The following is an 18,643-nucleotide window of genomic DNA, read 5'->3' as shown; positions in this document are numbered from 1 at the left end:
CAGACTGTAATCGGTGTTTACTGATGACTAATATCTTCCTCCGTGACCTAGATCAACACAGGCCCACTCTGTTACGACTTCCTGCAGTAATATATTGCAGTAAATTAGCAACTGTGTTCCACATATGCATCTTATCTGATGGTGCAACAACATTCCATCTTAAATTCTCCCCCATGCTTGAAGCCTTTGGAAACCAACTCTTGGAGTAGAATCGACTTTCCTACCCCCCATAAACTCAAGGTGACTACATTTGCCATCACGTGGTGCTTAAATCAGCATAACTGGTCAGAATTTCTGCTTGTTGTTTGCCTGGAATGTGTTTTGCAGGGCACTATGGCATCATATTGACCAAGTTACTATGGTGATCTTCAACATCACAAGGCAACTTCATTGCAGTGTTAATGTAAGCCTACTTGTGACACAAATAAAGAAACTTCTGTAAAAGTGTAATGTGATTCTAATATGTAGGAGTGGCACAGTGGTTAGCACTTCTGGCTCACAGCGCCAGGGACCTGGGTTGGGTCACTGTGTGTGTGGAGTTTGCACATTCTCCCCACGTCTGTGTGGGTTTCCTCCGGGTGCTCCGATTTCCTCCCACAGTCCAAAGATGTGCAGGTTAGGTGGATTGGCCATGCTAAATTGCCCCTTAGTGTCAGGGGGGCTAGCTAGAGTAAATGCATGGGGTTATGGGGATAGGGGCTGGGTGGGATTATGGTCGGTGCAGACTCATAAACATAATTTCCTGAGTTACCTGAGCTTGTCTAAGTGTCCAGCTATAACTTCTTTAATGATTGATTTTAACATCATCCCCATGACAGACGTCAAGCTAACTGGCCTATAATGTTTACTGCCTCTCTCCCTTCTTTAATAGAGGGGTTATATTTACCACTTTTCAGTCTGATGGAACCCTTCCAGAAGCTAATGAATTTTGGAAAATTAACACCAATGCATCTATCTCATTAGCCATCTCTTTAAAGACATTGGATGAAGTCCATCAGGACCTGGAGACTTGTCAGCCCACAGTTCCATCAGTTTACTCAGTACTGCTTCCCTAGTGATTGTAAATTCACCAAGTTCCTTTCTCCCCTCCACCTCCCAATTTGCATCTAGTATTGGAATGTTTCTTGAATCCCCTATAATGCATACAGAAGCAAAATATCTGTCTATTTTATCCACCATTTCCTTATTATCTACTACTAATCAACTATTACCTTGCTATTAACCAACACTCACTCACCCTTTTCTTTTTTAAATGCCTGTAGAAACTCTCACTTTCTGCTTTTACATTCCTTGCTAGCTTCCTGTTGTACACTAATTCCTTTCTCCTAATTAACCTTTTAGTCATTCTTTGCTGTTCTTTATGTTCTGACCAATCATCTGACCTCCCACTCATCTTTGCGCAGCTAGATGTTTTTTCCTTAAGTTTGATGCTTCCCTTAACTTCTTTAGTTATCCATGGACGGTGGCTCCTCCTTTTAGAATTTTCCTTTAGAACAGGAATATACTTACTCTGAGTATTCTGAAATATATATCCCTTTAAATGTCTGCCACTGCTTCTCTATTGATCTGTCCTCATAGCCTGTTCATCCCAGTTCATTTCAGCTAGCTCAGCTTTCATGCTCACCTCGTTGCCCTTATTTAAGTTTAAAATACTAGTCTTAGATCCACTCCTCTCCCTTTCAAACCTGATGTAAAATTCTCCTGCTGTTCCAGTAATCCTGGAATCCTGCATTCTCCAAAACGCTTGTTCAACTGTGGCTCAATGTGTTAACATGTGTTGCATGCCAGGAATATTCAAAGCCATCTTTAACCAAAGCCAATTATTTCCTGGTCATAACTTCATCAGCTTTTTCCCAGATGTATTACCACAGGCTAAAGCAACAGGGCTGGAGCTGCTGTTACTAAATGCAGCTTCCTTCTCCATACCTCATCTCTGACAAAGTCCTTTTAATTCCATGTCTGAAACATCATATAGCTTTGCCTTTATCTCTTCCCTCTCGTGCCTCTAGGTTACAGATCTCTTGAATGTATATTTATCAACCAAAGGTTTAATTTCTCCTTCAGCCACTCTGTTTGCACCCTCCATAAATTATAACTCATTCAGAATGTCAATACCCATGTTGCCACCAAGATTAAGCTTCAAAATCCCATTACCTTGTTCTTGCCCATCCTTATAGTCTCCCCATGCCCCAACAAATTAATTTGAGTATCTTCAATGTCCCCATCTACTTTAGTCTCTTTCTTTCCTTTCATCCTCCCACTTGCAGACCTGCTCTAATATCAGAACGCACCTTGTTTTCAAATTCACCATCCTTCCTGTTGTTATTCAAATGCTGTCTAGAAATTCTCCCCAAACACTTATGTTTTCAAAAGTCTATCTGTTCCCTCTATCCAACTGTTTCCATTTTTATTCTGTGATCTGTATAATGTTTTGAAAGTTCCTGTGCCAGAAGGACTCTTGTTGTGAGAAAAAGTGACCTACCCAAATCTATTGTTGGAAAAGGTAGGATAAGGGGTTGTTATATCTAATCTCCAGCCAATTAATTCTGAAGCATGTTATACAATACAAATATGAATAACAATGTAGCCCATGTGCCTTTCTGTAATTATTGTTAATATATATCATCAGCAGGGCATTTCGTTTATTTATCAGTAAAATAATGTTTATACCTGAACTGTTAACTGTTATGTGTTTGGCCACATTCCAGTTTCATTTTGCCACCTTTCTATTTATAATGACCGACTTAGTAACATAAAGCGCATAAGAAGAACATGCTGTTGAAGATTGTAATAATTATAATTACACTGTAAGCGTTAATATGTTCTTTCCTTATAACGATCAGCAATTAAGCTATCCCATTGGGAAACACTTTAATGATCAATGTATTCAAGTTCCTATGTTTCATAGTAAGAGTTATTTCAACTACTTGACTGTGCTTATTCATCACTTAAAAGAATTGCAATGTGTCCACGAGTATTTTCTGTAACAGGACCATTGCAAATTCAATATTTAAAAGGTTCTATTAAGTTGGACATTTGACAGACCAATACTGTTAGGTTTTAGTTTCCTGCCTTTCCAAATTGAATAACTATTCATGCAATTGCTAAAGCACTTTTGTTTTGATTTATGATTTTTTCCATTGCTCCATTTTTGTAATATAATTATCTAAAAGATAATGGGGAATTGAATTATGAAGAAGACCTGGACTGATCCTTCAAGTGCCTGTTTTCATATTTGTCAAATCTTATTATTTGTTTTGGGGGGAAAAAAATATTTTTTAAAAATCAGGTGTAGTTATTTCTAGCACAACCATCACCAGCTGCTTCATCAATGGCCTTCCTTCCATTATAAGGTCAGAAGTGAGGATGTTGGCTGATGATTGCACAATGTTCAGCACCATTCCTCAGAAGCTGAAGCAGTCCGTGCCCATATGCAGTAAAACGTGGACAATGTTCAGGCTTGGGACGATAGGGGAAAGTAACATTCACCTCACACAAGTTTCAGACATTGACTATCCCAGCAAATGAGAATCCAATCATCTCTCCTTGATGTTCAATGGCATTACTGTCACTATCAAAATCCTGGGAGTTACCATTGACCAGAAAATGAACTGGAATAGCCATATAAAGAGTGTGGCTACAAGAGCAGTCAGAGGCTGGGAATTATGCAGAGAGTAACTCACCTCCTGATGCCACAAAGTCTCTCCACCATCTACAATGCACAAGTTAGGGGTTTGATGGAATACTCTACTTGTCTGCAGTTCCAACATCACTCAAGAAGCTTGACACCATCCAGGACAAAGCAGCCTGTTTGATTGGCACCCCATCCACAAACATCCATTGACACACAGTGGCAGTAGTGTGTACCATCTACAAGGTGCCCTGCGGCAACCGAAGACTCCTGCGACAGCACCTTTCAAATCCCCGACCTCTACCACCTAGGAGGACAAGGACAATGGGAACACCACTACTTGCAAGTTCCCCTACAAGTCACACACCATCCTGATTTGGAATCATATTGTCATTCCTTCACTGTCACTGGCTCAAAAACCTGGAACCCCTTTGCTATTGGCATTGTGGGTGTACCTACACCACATGGACTATAGTGGTCCAAGAAGGAAGCTCACCACCACCTTCTCAAGGGCAACTAGAGATGAGCAATAAATACTGGCCTAGCCAGCGACACCCACATACCCTGAAGGAATAAAAAATGCACTCAATAATGTATAGTTAGAAGATAAAGTTCCTCCACGTAGTATAAATGTATCAATCTTTTCCAGTCATTTTTTAAAAAACACACCCCAGAGCTCAATATTTTTTGTGATTAACTGTTCTGTTAAAACTATTACAGTTGTTATCCTATTTCATTTATTCAAACAGCATCATCTCTACATTCTACCCTGCTATTGACCCATTCAGTCGAGTAAGGATTTTGCACTAACTTTAAACAGAAATTGCCTCCATCTAATCAATAGATCTAGCCATTGAAGCATGTAACTTTCCCTTCATAAAAACATTGAACCACATTGCAGGAATTCCCTTTATAAAGCCAAGGTAAATAATCCCGGGTTGTCCAATTCTTAATTTTCATTATTAGAAGAATTAATGTGACCAGTGCAATCTCATGGGAAACTTTCCTACTTTATCACTCAGTTGGATCTTAAATTAGCAACTGCCTGAGAAAGACTCCATAAATGTGTTGGGCTGACCCTGGTTTTGGTTCTAAGGTGAATGAAGGTCACTAAATCTTAAAGAATGCACACTGGAAAGCTCATAATAAACTTAGCGCTCTTTAAGTAGGTATTGCCCTGCTTGTATTAATAAGAAAAATAGCTTTCATTTCCAATAATAGCACAACACTGGAGAAGTAACGAGAGGTGGCAGGACAAAGCAGACCTCCCAGACAGTTTCTAGTGAAGTTTGACATTGTTTAGGAAGGTGTCTCTACTCCAGAAGACCAAAGTTGCTGTTGAAGTGAGGTTTGATAAAGATTCTGTGCTCTAGGATACTGGCTAATTCCTTATTTTAAAGGTTGAAGTGACCGTGGTGACATGAACCCAACTGTAGAAGAGTAATTGGCCCTCGTTGATAATCAAGGAATTTATCGAACACAACTTGACTTTAGAGGGCAAAGAAGCCCTTGTTTGTGCACTTGAGGTTTGACTGAGAACAGAAGTTTGGGATTTGAGAAGATTGTTCACTCTCTGTTAAGGTGACCAGGGTCTGAGGGTTCTCACCCTGGGAGGCAGATCAATTCTGCTGAGGTCTTTGGCAGATTATTCCAGTTCTGCAGTTATGGGGCAAGCGGCGAGTGAAGAAAATAAAAGTGAAATCGGTGTTGCTGAGCTCCAAGACTTGTACAAGAAGTTTGTGACTGAATGTCCTAGTGGAACCCTTTTTTTTCACGAATTTAAGCGCTTTTTTGGAGTTTTGGACAATGAAGAAGCAGCTGAATACATAGAGAACATGTTTCGGGCATTTGATAAGAATGGGGTGAGTGTGAGCTTGCTTTTGTTTCCCTTTATTCCCAACTGCAACCGATTAGTAATACATAATTTCAAACCTGGCTTATGGTGAGACATTAAATCGAGGTCTTTTCCATTTGCTCATAGAATTATAGAATGGTTATAGCACAGAAGGAGGCTGTTCAGCCCATCGTGTCTGTTCCATCCTGTAGATGTTAAATCTGTAATGTAAAGGTGAAGTAGTTAGAAAGATGAGATTAATGGGCACAGCGATTTTGTTTCTCAAACTAATCTTGTCTTTGATATAATGTCCCCTCACTTCTAGTTGAATCAGCTGAGAGGGCGAATTGAGGGTGGGGGCAGAGGGAGGTTGTAGAATCACAGAGTTGTTACATTGAAGAAGGAGACCATTTGGCCCATTTTCTCTGTACTGGCTCTCCGAGTGAGCAGTTCAATTAGTGCCATTCCCCCGCCTTATTCCCGTAACCCTACACATTCTTCTTTTTCAGATAACAGTCTAATTCCCTATTAAATGCTTCAATTGAAACTGCCCGCACCACACTCCTCAGGCAGTGCATTCCAGACCTTAACCCTAACCACTCGCTGCGCGTCAAAGGTTTTTCTCAAATCGTTTTTGCTTCTTTTGCCAATTACTTTCAATCTGTGCCTTCTCGATCTCGATCCTCAAATGAGTAGGAACAGTTTCTCCCTATCCACTCTGTCCAGCTCCCTCATGATTTTGAATATCCCTATCAAACCTCCTCTCAGCCGTCTTTTGGGTGACATGGTGGTGCAGTGGTTAGCGCTCCTGCCTCACAGTGCCAGGGACCTGGGTTTGATTCCCGGGTTGGATCACCGTGCGGAGTCTGTACGTTCTCCCCGTGTCTGCATGGGTTTCCTCCAGTTGCTCTGGTTTCTTCCCACAGTCTGAAAGAGGTGCTGGTTAGGTGCACTGGCACCTAACTGAGAAATTCTTCCTCAGTGTAGCCAAACAGGCGCTGGAGTTTGACGGCTAGGGGATTTTCACAGTAACTTCATTGCAATGTTAATGTAAGCCTACTTGTGACACTAATAAATAAATTTAAAACTTTCTTCAAGGAAACCAGTTCCACCTTCTTCATTTTTTCTTCATAATTGGATCCAGAGATGAGGAATTTAATTCTCATGAATCTTTCCGGCCCTATCTCCAATGCCTTCACATCCTTCCTAAAGTGCAGGGGGTCAGGGACAGCAGTTAAACATCTCTTATTGAAAGTGCACTTTCAATCACAACATTGGCTTTTAGTGGATATTTGGTCACTCCTAAAATGGGACTTTCTTGCTCACACTACCTGAATTTAACCCAAAATACTGTATATCATTCTATTAGGAGTTGAAAGAAATTCAGAACTGAAGAAATTAACGAGAAGAGATTGCAAATTTAGAATCAATTCACGTTTCAATTTTGTTTTAAAAAATGGCCAGTTGGATAATAGACAAATGCAATAAGAATTCCTCTGATTTGCATTCCATTCTAATTGTTCCCCTGTGGGAAATATTTGGTCCTCGCGACAGAAATGTAGTCAGTGGTCAAGGATGCAACATATGAAACCGGATTCATTGTAATCTTATTGCAGGATTAAATGAGGGACGGGCAAGAGATGCTGGCCTAGCCAGCGATGCCCACAACACATGAATTAATCAAAGAGTGATGATATTTAATTTAGTCAGTAACAGGCAGCAGTTTGTTTCTCTTCCAGGATAACACCATCGATTTCTTGGAATATGTTGCAGCACTCAATCTGGTTCTGAGGGGCAATCTGGAGCACAAACTGAAATGGACTTTCAAAGTTTATGATAAAGATGGAAACGGGTGTATTGATAAAACAGAGCTGCTGGAGATCGTGGAGGTCAGTGACTATTTTATCTCTTTTCTTTGAGTCGGCATGTTCCTTATACCAGGATTTTAACATTTTCTCTCGCTTTACAGTCTATTTACAGATTAAAGAAGGCTTGCCATCAAGAATCAGAAGATGGAGTTCCCCTCTTGACTCCAGAAGAAGTTGTAGATAGAATATTTCAGTTAGTGGATGAAAATGGAGATGGTAAGTGTAACATTTGCCAGGATTCTGCCATTGAATTTACATCCATCCCTAGTCACTGTCTCGGGCTGAACCAGACTGGAGCATAGGAGTGGTTGGATAGATAAAGATTAAGGTCAATCTATACAAGAACGTAATAAACAGAAGCAGGAATAGGCCCACAGAGCTCGCTCTGCCGTTTGATTAGATCATAGCTGAATGACATCAGCTCCACTTTCCAAATCTTCCATATCACTTGCTTCCCTTAATGGCCCAAAATCTAGATCTCAATCTTGAATAGCAAAGTTTATTTATTAGTCACAGCTCGGCTTACGTCAACACTGCAATGAAGTTACTGTGAAAATCCCCAAGCCGCCACACTCCAATGCCAGTTGGGTACACTGAGGGAGAACTTAGCATGGCCAATGCACCTAAGCAGCACATCTTTGGACTGTGGGAGGAAACCAGACCACTCGGAGGAAACCCACACAGGCACGGGGAGAACGTGCAGACTCCACACAGACAGTAACCCAAGGCGAGAATTGAACCCGGGTCCCTGGTGCTATGAGCCAGCGGTGCTAACCACTGTGCCACCGTGCGCCTGAATAAAATCACTGGCTTAGTATTCACAGAGTTCCACAGCTTCACTTCTATCTGACGGAATAAATTTTTCCTCAACTCAGTCCTCAATATTCAATCTTTACCCTGAGGCTGGCTTCTTGTCCTCAACTCTTCAACCGGGGAAACAGCTGCTTAGCATCAACCCTGTCATGTCAAGAGATAGTTATATAATTTCGATTAGACTTGTCTCATTCTTCTAAATTCCATAGAATATAAATACACTTGACTCAATCTCTCCTCATTGGGCAACACACTCATCCGAGGAATCAGCTTTGTGAACCTTTGTTGCATTCCCTTAAAGGCAATTTAGAAACATAGAACATAGAAACATAGAAAAACTACAGCAGAAAACAGGCCCTTCGGCCCCACAAGTTGTGCCAAACATATCCCTACCTTTTAGGCCTACCTATAACCCTCCATCCTATTAAGTCCCATGTACTCATCCAGGAGTCTTTTAAAAGACCCTATTGAGTTTGCCTCCACCACCACTGACGGCAGCCGATTCCACTCGCCCACCACCCTCTGTGTGAAAAACTTCCCCCGAACATTTCCCCTGTACCTACCCCCCAGCACCTTAAACCTGTGTCCTCTCATAGCAGCCATTTCCACCCTGGGAAAAAGCCTCTGAGAGTCCACCCGATCTATGCCTCTCAACATCTTATATACCTCTATTAGGTCCCCTCTCATCCTACGTCTCTCCAAGGAGAAAAGACCGAGCTCCCTCAGCCTATCCTCATAAGGCATGCCACTCAATCCAGGCAACGTCCTTGCAAATCTCCTCTGCACCCTTTCAATCTTTTCCACATCCTTCCTGTAATGAGGCGACCAGAACTGAGCACAGTACTCCAAGTGGGGTCTGACGATAATAAGAAGACTAAAACTGTATAACAGTACTCCAAATGTGGTTCTCCAACCCCCTCTACAATAAAGAATAACACCACATGCCTTCCTAATTACTTGCTATACCTGCATGTTAAATGTTCTATGAAACGTGCCTGAGGATCTCAAATCCCCACATTAGACTCTATTTGTCTCATTATTTAACCAGTCTATATCCCTTCATAAAATCTTGCAGTTTAATTTCCCACTTGTATCATCAACAAACCTGAATTTGTCACATTTGGACCCCTCATCAAACACATTGGGCCTAATTTTACCAAAACGGGCGCAAAATCGTGGTAAAGTTGGGCGTCGGGCCTTTAACGCGATCTGCACCCGAATCCGAGCAGATCGCGCCTTTACCGACACCCGATTCGGACCGCGCCTAAATCGGGTGGCCCAACGATTTAAATGCATTTTCATGCATTTAAATCGACTTAATGAACCGCACGCCCAACTCTACCGCCAAATCCCACTTTACCGTCTTCTGGCCCGATCTGCGTCTGCGCTGTAACCGACCTGCAAAATAAAAGTCTGAAGTCGCCGCTGCAGCCTCCGAAGAGCGGGGTCAGAGACTGCAACGGCTCTCTGACCCAGGTCATCCTCTGGTCGGGGCGGGAGGGGGGTGGGAGGAGGAGGGGGGGTGTGACGTCTCATCCCCTTGGGGGGGGGGGTGGTGGGAAGTGGGAGGGGAGGGGGTGTGATGTCTCATCCCCTGGGGGGGGGGGGGTGGCGGGAGGAGAGGGGGTGAGACGTCTCATCCTCTGGTCGGGGGGGGGGGTCGGCTGCCAGTCTGTGGCCGATGCCTCCTGGCACCTCCTGGTACACTACCAGCCACAGATCACTCTTCCCTGCAGGGGCAAGAGAGCGGGAGAGATGACTGTGGCTGGTAGTGTACCAGTGATGGTGTATCTGGAATCGGCCGGTTCTGCTTCATCTTCTTAGCGAGGAATCGCTTCATCCTGAAGGTTTCGTGGGATGGCATGGCCGCACGTCCACTCCGGCAGGAGAGATCGGCCGCAGACTGGCAGCCGACCCCCCCCACCCCCAACCAGAGGGTGAGACGTCAGACCCCCTCCCACCCCCTCAAGGGGATGATCGGTCACACCCCCTCCCTCCCACCTCCCCAACGACCAGAGGATGAACGTCAGAGAGCCGCTCTCTCCGCGTTCAGCTTTTTCTTTCGCGCCCGGGCGCACTCTGTCAGATTTTTTTCGAACTGCGCATGCGCAGTTCAGAGATCCGATCGGTCCGCCAGCGCTAAGCCCCGGCCACAGCGCGGATCGGGCAAAACGTGTATGGGCGCGCTGCAAAGAGGATTCCAGGCACGGATCTATTTGACGCCCAAATCCGGCATTTAGGCTCAAAATGGTAAAATTCCCCCCATTGATATGGATTGCAAGTAACTGAAGACCAATTACTGATACTGGCGATTCTCCACTATCTATCATTCTGAAAATGATCCATTTATTCCTACACTCTAATTTCTCTTCGTTAACCAATCCTCAATCCGCGCCAATATATCAACCCCATTCCCATGAGCCCTAATCTGGATGACTATTTATTGTCTGGATGACTATTTATCGAATGCTTTCTGAAAAGCCAAATATACTGCATCCACTGGTTCCCCTTCCCTGCCTTGTTAGTTACATGCTCAAGAACTTGAAAAGGTTTGTCAAAGAAAGTTTTGCTTTCACAAAATCATGTTGACTTTGTCGGATCATACTGTGATTCCCAAGCACCCTGTTACCATGGCCCCTAACTTCCCAGCTCCTCAACATCGGATTTGGTAGGCGTGGTACCCAAAGATCCCGCTCAGGTGTTCCCAGGAAGGATTTAGGTGGCAATTATCTAGAAGCGCTAACTTCCCCTGGGCAATTGCGCTGCACTGGGGACCATCCGACAAAGCAATTTAAATTGCTAACTTCCAATGGTTCTGTCAGTTTTACACTGTTACTTACTCTGAAAGAGTTAGAAGAAAAAAAATCTACTTCTAATTTCAGCGTAACTATTTTAAACACCCAAACTGAGCCCTGCATGGGACACCTTTCCCCCTCCATACCCCAAGTAAACAAACCCAGTGAATTCCTAACCCCACTGCCCCCAAACACCTCCATGAGATCCCTTTAAATTCCAGGTTGCATTGGACTATAACCCATTGTCCACCTGCCTGACACCTCTGACCCCGACCTAAATCCCCCCCCAATGTGACTCCACACCCCCTGCCGACCCAACCCAACCCCCCACCCTGAATCACCTCCCATGCAGGCCTGACCACCCCGCCCCGACACCCACAAAAGCAGAGACCTAAGAGACTCCATCCGCATATCCCACCAGAGACCAGAGCAAACCTCTTGGAGCAGACCCAAGCTGACACCTCTTGCACCATTCTTCTGAGGACCGGTCGCACAGTGGTTAGCACTGCTGCTTCACAGCTCCAGGGACTTGCGTTCGATCCCCGGCTTGGGTCACTGTCTGTGTGGAGTTTGCACATTTTCCTCGTGTCTGCATGGGTTTCCTCCGGGTGCTCCGGTTTCCTCCCACAGTCCAAAGACGTGCGGGTTAGGTTGATTGGCCATGCTAACAATTGCCCGTAGTGTCCGGAGATGTGTAGGTTAAAGGGATTAGTGGGTAAATATGTCGGGATATGGGGTAGGGCCTGGGTGGGATTGTGGTCGGTGCAGACTCGATGGGCCGAATGGCCTCTTTCTGTACTGTAGGGTTTCTATGCTTCTATGACCCTACCCAAACTGCCCCCCCCCCCCCCACCCCACACCCCAGCAGGAGGAATGAACCTGACAAACCCCCGCACCCTCCTAGAGAAGAACAAACCCAACATTCACACCTCCCCCCCCCCCCCCCCCCGCCCCCAGAGTGGAACAAACCCCACCCACCCCCTCTGTATAACCCATAGACTGGAACAAACCCAACAAACCCCACCCGCCCGCTCTGTATACCCCATAGACTGGAACAAGCCGAACATCCCCCCTGCATCACTGGAAAGGAATGAACCCGACACCCACCCTCCCTGGAGAGGAACAAACCCATCCCCACCCGTTTCACCCCTTTTCCCTCCATTCCCCCCTCCTCTGGAGAGGAATGAACCAGGCACACACCCTCCCTGGAGAGGAACAAACCCAATCCCCTTTCCCCTTTCCCTTTCCCCTCCAAAGCCCCCTCCCGGGAGAGGAACAAACCTGACACCCCCTCCCGCATCCTCTGGAGAGAAACGAACCCTACACCACCCTCCCTGCTCCCCACCCTTGGAGCTAACCAGAGCTCCCCAACGTCCCGCACCTCCCCAGAATAGACCCAGCTCAACCCTGGAGCCGACCTGACCTGAACCCCACCCTGCACCTCTCTGACAGACCCCGCCCAACACTTGCCCAGGTACACCCCCGTCTCCCCAGACAGCCCACCCTGAAGCGGACCCAACCCAACCCCAACCCCGCCATCCCCAGGTGGACCCAACCTGAAAACCCTGCCCCATACCTCCCCCAACAGACCCAGCTCAACACCTCCCTCCACATTGGAGTGAACCCAATCCAGCGTCCTCCGCCCCCCAGAGCGGACCCAACCTGACCCCCCTGTCCTTTGCAGGGTCAGTTTGCCCCCCCTTGGGTTCAGCATCTTTCTTACTCGACTAAATATCTTGGTGTGTTTTCTATGTTAAAGTTCTGTATAAAGGTTTTTCCAAAGCATGCACGTACCAAATTATTTTATCAATGTCATCAATACCAAGTAGATGTTGACATCCACAGCCCACTAGAATTCATTGGCACCCTTCAATAACCAAAGAATATCAGAAAGCAATATTGGTAGAAAATGGTTAAGATCGTAAGAAATAGGAGCAGCAGGCCATTTGGCCCCTCTAGCCTGCTTCTCCATACAATAAAATGAAGCTTGATCTGATTGTGGCTTTAATTCCACTTTCCTGCCTGTCCCTCATAATTCTTGACACTCTTGTAGATCAAAAATTGAGGGCGGCATGTGGCACAGTGGTTAGCAATCAACAATCTTTATGTGGTCACTATTACTGAGGCTAGTTTTTACTTCCAGATGTTATTAACTGAATTTAAATTCCACCAGCTATCATGGTGGATTCACATCCGTGTCCCTGAGCATTAGCCTGGGCCTCTGGGTTACTAGTCCAGTGACATTAGCATTGTGCCAGTGCCTCCCTGGAGGGTTGGATTTGCTGAAGGGGTAGTCAAGGAGTGGGTTTGTCAGGGTGGAAGGTTAGTTGGGGACGTGGGGGTTGACAGATAGAAGATGGGGACAATGTCGGCATTGGGGTCTAGTCAGAAGGGGCGGAATCCAGTGGGGGATTGGGGAGAATCAGTACCATGGTTAGAAGTGGTTTTAATCCTTCTGGATAACTCATTTGCTAAGAGAGGCAGAGCCATCCAAACTCTCCTATTATAACAGGCTCTTACCACCTGTTTTTATAATTCTTGCTAGTTTACTCTCGTATTCCAATTTCTCCCTTTTTTTGATAGTCGTCCTTTGCTGGTTTCTAAAGTTATACCAATCTTCTTGTCTACCACTTGCACTGTATGCATTTTCTTTCAATTTGATACCATCCGTAACTTCCTTAGTTAGCCATGGATGCTCTATCCTTCTGGTAGCGTCATTCTTTCTCAAGGAATATATATTAGTTGAGAGTTATTAAATAGTTCCTTAAATGTCTGCTGCTGTCTATCTGCCTTCTCATCTTTTAACCTATTTTCCCAGTCCACTGTAACCAACTCTGTCGTAATAACTTTGTAATTATCTTTATTTAAGTTTGAAACAGTTTCAAATCCAAGGTTTTCTCTTCAAACTGAATGTGAATTCTACCATGTTATGATCATTCTTGCCTAGAGGATCCGTTGCAATGAGATCATTCAATAATCCTGTCTGATCACACATTATCAGGTCGAAAATAGCCTGTTTCCTTGTTGTTTCTACAACTTACTCTTTTTAGAAACTTTCCCAAATCTTCGAAACCAAAGGGGTGGGATGAGAATGGCTGGAAGACAAATATTTTTAAATATTATACAATTAAGAATATGAATATGGAAAAGCGATATCTTGACATCTCAGGTGAAGAGGAGGCTGCCTGAAGGAAGTAGAGGACGGATTGTATTTTGAATGTTAGAGGGGGAAGGAGGTCTAAAGATGACAAATCTTAAAAATGAGGGAAAAAAATAAAATTAGTGTAAAGAGAAAAGTAAATGTTGGAGCTAACTTATCTTAAAATAGTACACGGTTACTAAAAGAATTCCCAAAATCTGCAGAACTGAAGCTTTTTGAAGCTCTATCTAGTGGACGAAGTGTGTCGCTGCAGTGTGATTGTGTGAGAGATGACAGGGAAATTCTTGTATGGTGCAAGTTTAAGGACTGTAAGAATACTGGTGCCAAAATAAGGGATGGACATGCATAGAAAAAATAAGATGATATAGATAAATAGTCACTTGATAGTACAGAGTTTGAATATTGCTGATAAAAGAGACATTTGCCAGAATTTTACCACCTCGCCCACCCGAGGCTTGTGAGATCTCGCCCGAGGCCAAAGGAGAATTCCGTTCTGTGAGTCTCGCCCGCCCAGGAATCGGGGCAGGCGTGTCAGTAAAATTCCAAGTTTTCCATCTTACAATCATCAGAACATTTGCAAGAATACAATGTAAGGGATATCGGCATATTTATACTGTGTGAGAAAAGAGTACTGATTGGTTGGCAAGTGGACTCTGATTGGTTGACAATCAATAATCTTTTCTCATTCAGTATAAATTTATTGATTTCTCTCACATTGCATTCTTGCAAATTTTCTGATGAGTGCAAGATGAAAAACTTCAACGAAAAATCTTTTTTTCCAGCTATGATAGAGGGTTGGTGCAGACTCGATGGACCGAATGGCCTCCTTCTGCACTGTAAGGGCTCTTTGATAGGTAAATAAATGTGACAGCGCATAATCCACAAATCAATATCACTTTTTAAAATGTAATCATTTAAGTATCTTCTGTGTTTGCCTGTATTGTTTGTCGATTCAATGATACTTTTCATTTTTACAGGGCACTTGTCCTTGGATGAATTTATTGATGGAGCACGAAGGGACAAGTGGGTGATGAAAATGCTGCAGATGGATGTGAATCCAGGCAGCTGGATGACTGACCAGAGACGCAAAAGCGCTTTATTTTAAACGTGCGATACAATCTCCATAATTGAATACATTTGTAAATAATAACATGCAAGAGACTAAAAGGTACAGACAAATGTATAACATTACATCCTCATATCTACTGTACTCTTAAAACACAAAAAATATATCATTACCATTTCCCCATAGAAAATGTTGTGATTAGGAGGGCCAAGCCAAAAAAAGTTAACAAGTTTTATTCTGCAAACACTTCCAGTTCGTTTGTATATCTTTCATGTATGTGGCCTTTTTACAAGGATTTGGTCCCTTAACTCTATCACATATGTTCAGTCATCCAAATTTGGTCCAGTTAACTGCTGATTATTATCTTCATACCATACTGATTGGTTTTATTTGACTTTTTGGGAGTTTAAAAAAATTTAGTATCTTAAAACTTGAAAAATCCTGAACTGAACCAAGATACTGGAACGGTTAAAGGAAAGAGGCTTCTGATCAATCCCTTGATGTACTTTTGAAGAGTATATTTTGCATCTGAAATGGAAATGAAGAGAAATTAACCTATATTCAATATGAATGGTAAGGAAATAAATTAACATTCTTTTTCAACCTTCCTGAGAGACTACATCAGTTGCAGTTGTGGTTCCACAATATTGAATTGGATGGAGTTGTGAAGGTTTTGTGAATAAGTATGTACATTTGTTTACAAAATAAATACATATAACACTTTGTATTGATAAATGAACAATATCTTTAGTACAATATTAGAATTTACAGTTGATGTGTGTGACTTCAGGAGCACATAGGGACAGGAGAAGTCAGTCAGCCTATTCCAGCATTCAAATCTTAAAATCAGTATCTTAACTCCAAGACCTTTTGTTCCATATCCCTTGATATCCTTACCTAACAAAAATTTATCAACCATCTCAACAGATTCAATTGACCCAGTACCCACAGTTTTTTGGGAAAGTTGGTTCTTAATTTCTGTTATTCATTTGTGTGAAAAAAACTATTTTCTGATTTCTCTCCTAAATGGCCTGGCTATAAAATTATGATACCTTCTTGTTTTGGCTTGTACCACCAGAAGAAATAGTTTATCCATACAACCATATTGAATTCCTTTACCATCTTAAACACCTTATTCTTCAAAACTCAAGGGAATACAAAGGAAGATTATGCAACCTGACCTCATAATTTGATCCTCGTTCTTTTTAAAGTTTATTTCTTAATGTCACAAGTAGGTTTACATTAACACTGCAATGAAGTTACTGTGAAAATCCCCTCGTCGCCACACTCCGGCGCCTGTTCGGGGACACTGAGGGAGAATTTAGCATGGCCTATGCGCCTAACCAGCCCGTCTTTCAGACTGTTGGAGGAAACCTGAGCACCTGGAGGAAACGCATGCAGACATGAGGAGAATGTGTGGACTCTGCACAGGCAGTGACCCAAGCTGGGAATCGAATCTGGTCTCTGACTCTGTGCTGTATTTCTCGCAAAGCCTATATATATTTCCTGGTGGAGATGATTAAAATTGATTGACTGCAGTTCTCTAGGTGGGGGCTGTCCAAGGCTTTGTCTACCTGAAGTGTCCCTTCTCACTTTTGAATTCGGCTTGAGATGGTATTGTGTAACTTTTCCTGATTATGTTTCATACATATGCACACTCATGAGCTCAAATCTCTTTGCCCTTCCATTTCGCAAGTCAATGCCTGCTCATCTTTTTTCTTTGTCCTTTTCTTGAGATGTGGGCATTGCTGGCGAGGCCAGCATTTGTTGCCCATCCCCAACCATCCTTGAGAAGGTGGTGATGAGCCCATTCACAACTGAATGACAAGGCCATTTCAGAGGGGAACTCATTGCTGTGGGTCTGGGTTTACATGTAGGCCAGACCAGGCAAGGATGGCAGATTTCCTTTGTGTTTTTATGACAGTTTCCTGGTTACCATCACTGAGACTGGTTTTTGTTTCCAGATTTATTAATTGAACTTAAATTCCACCAGCTGCTGTAATGGGATTTGAATCTGTGTTCCCCAGTGCATTAGCCTGGGCCTTTGGATCGCTAGTTTAGTAACATTGATACAGCATCACCATCTCCTCCCATATTGATCATTGTTCATTGTTGGGAGTTTTTTTCAGAGACTGAGTACTGCCAAAACTCAGCTAATACAAAGACTCATGAGGACAGTATCCTTGTTAAAGACATATCTTTATTTGACCAATGATTACTGGGAGAGATCGCATTGGGCAGTCCAACACCTCTCTGAAGAGAAGGCTCTGAGCATTCCAATACCACTCAAGTTACAATACATCAGACAGGACAATTGTACATTTTCCTATTTGCTTTTCCCGTCTTCCCGTTAGTTATGAACCAGTCATCATTAGTACAAATCAATCACTGTTAACAGTTGTCATATACCTTAGCCAATTACATTCTACTGTCTGGCATCATGGGACTTCATTGGTCCATAGAATCCAAATGCTTCTTCCCCCTGTCGCTTAGCAACACCTGACACTTAGCTATAGAGTTCAAAGGTAGTATTCTCACCAAATCTCAATTACGTCAATGGTTGAGCCAGACAATTGATATTTTCATGTCTGAGATGTACTGTCTTATCAGTACAAATTGAACAGCTCTATTCATACTATGGCTTTGGGCACCCATACTGTCCATAAATTATGCTGATAAGAATATACACATTCTGTGGTTTCATTGTTCCAAAGAATGTGGCTTGTCCCATCATGCTCTGGAGCAGCCTGCCTTTGGCTCAAGTGTACAGATTACTTAAAAATACCTCTTAAAATCCAAAATATATGTTTAAATCAGAACTTTTTGTTCAAATCTCTTACCTGTTTAAATATCTTACTGTGATTATATGTGTCTCTATGCAGACAATACCCCTGTTGATCTGTAAGTCTGATCTGGAGTCATTTCGTTCCACGTGAATAGTTTTATCAGTGTCTTAAATCCCTGATTATTTGAAATTTCTCTAACATTCATCCATCCACTTTGTTGTATCCCATGGAAATTAAGACTAAATTGGAGTCACAAATCACTTATTCTGGATTAAAATAAGTACCAAGAAGTTCAAGGTACAAGCAAAACATTTTATATACCTGATTTTACAATCACAATGGATTTACACTTCATTCGGTGTCAAGCACAGATGATGTTAGACTCCATCCATCAGCTTTTGGAGGCAAGGCAATAGTGGGTGTACATCAATGTAGAAACAGCAGAATAATTGCTAAATTATATAAATAATACTAAATTGGCCCTTAGTGTCAGGGGACTGGCTAGGGTAAATGCATGGGTTTATGGGGATAGGGCCTGGGTGGGATTGTGGTCGATGCAGACTTGATGGGCTGTATAGCCTCCTTCTGCACTGTAGGATTCTATGAATTCCAGGCTCAGATCTCTACTTGACTCTGAAGCAGAGTGAAGCAGAGGGTAAGTAAGCACTGTGAAACTACTTCCCCAGACAG

The 18,643-nt window shown here is 43.1% G+C and overlaps 1 protein-coding gene across 1 annotated transcript; it reads left to right on the top strand.

Moving 5' to 3' along the window:
- Positions 1–5,295: 5,295 nt before the first annotated feature.
- Positions 5,296–15,889, top strand: guca1b (guanylate cyclase activator 1B). Its single transcript, XM_078242250.1, has 4 exons — positions 5,296–5,493; positions 7,205–7,354; positions 7,435–7,549; positions 15,079–15,889. The coding sequence occupies exons 1-4, from the start codon at positions 5,296–5,298 to the stop codon at positions 15,204–15,206; spliced, it is 591 nt and encodes a 196-aa protein (XP_078098376.1). The 3' UTR covers positions 15,207–15,889.
- The last annotated feature ends 2,754 nt before the right edge of the window (positions 15,890–18,643 follow it).

The sequence above is a fragment of the Mustelus asterias genome, chromosome 25, assembly GCF_964213995.1.
Source record: "Mustelus asterias chromosome 25, sMusAst1.hap1.1, whole genome shotgun sequence".
In the NCBI taxonomy this organism is placed as follows: Eukaryota; Metazoa; Chordata; class Chondrichthyes; order Carcharhiniformes; family Triakidae; genus Mustelus; species Mustelus asterias.
The sequence above is the reverse complement of the archived record's forward strand: the minus strand, read 5'-3'. Positions and strand labels throughout refer to the sequence as shown.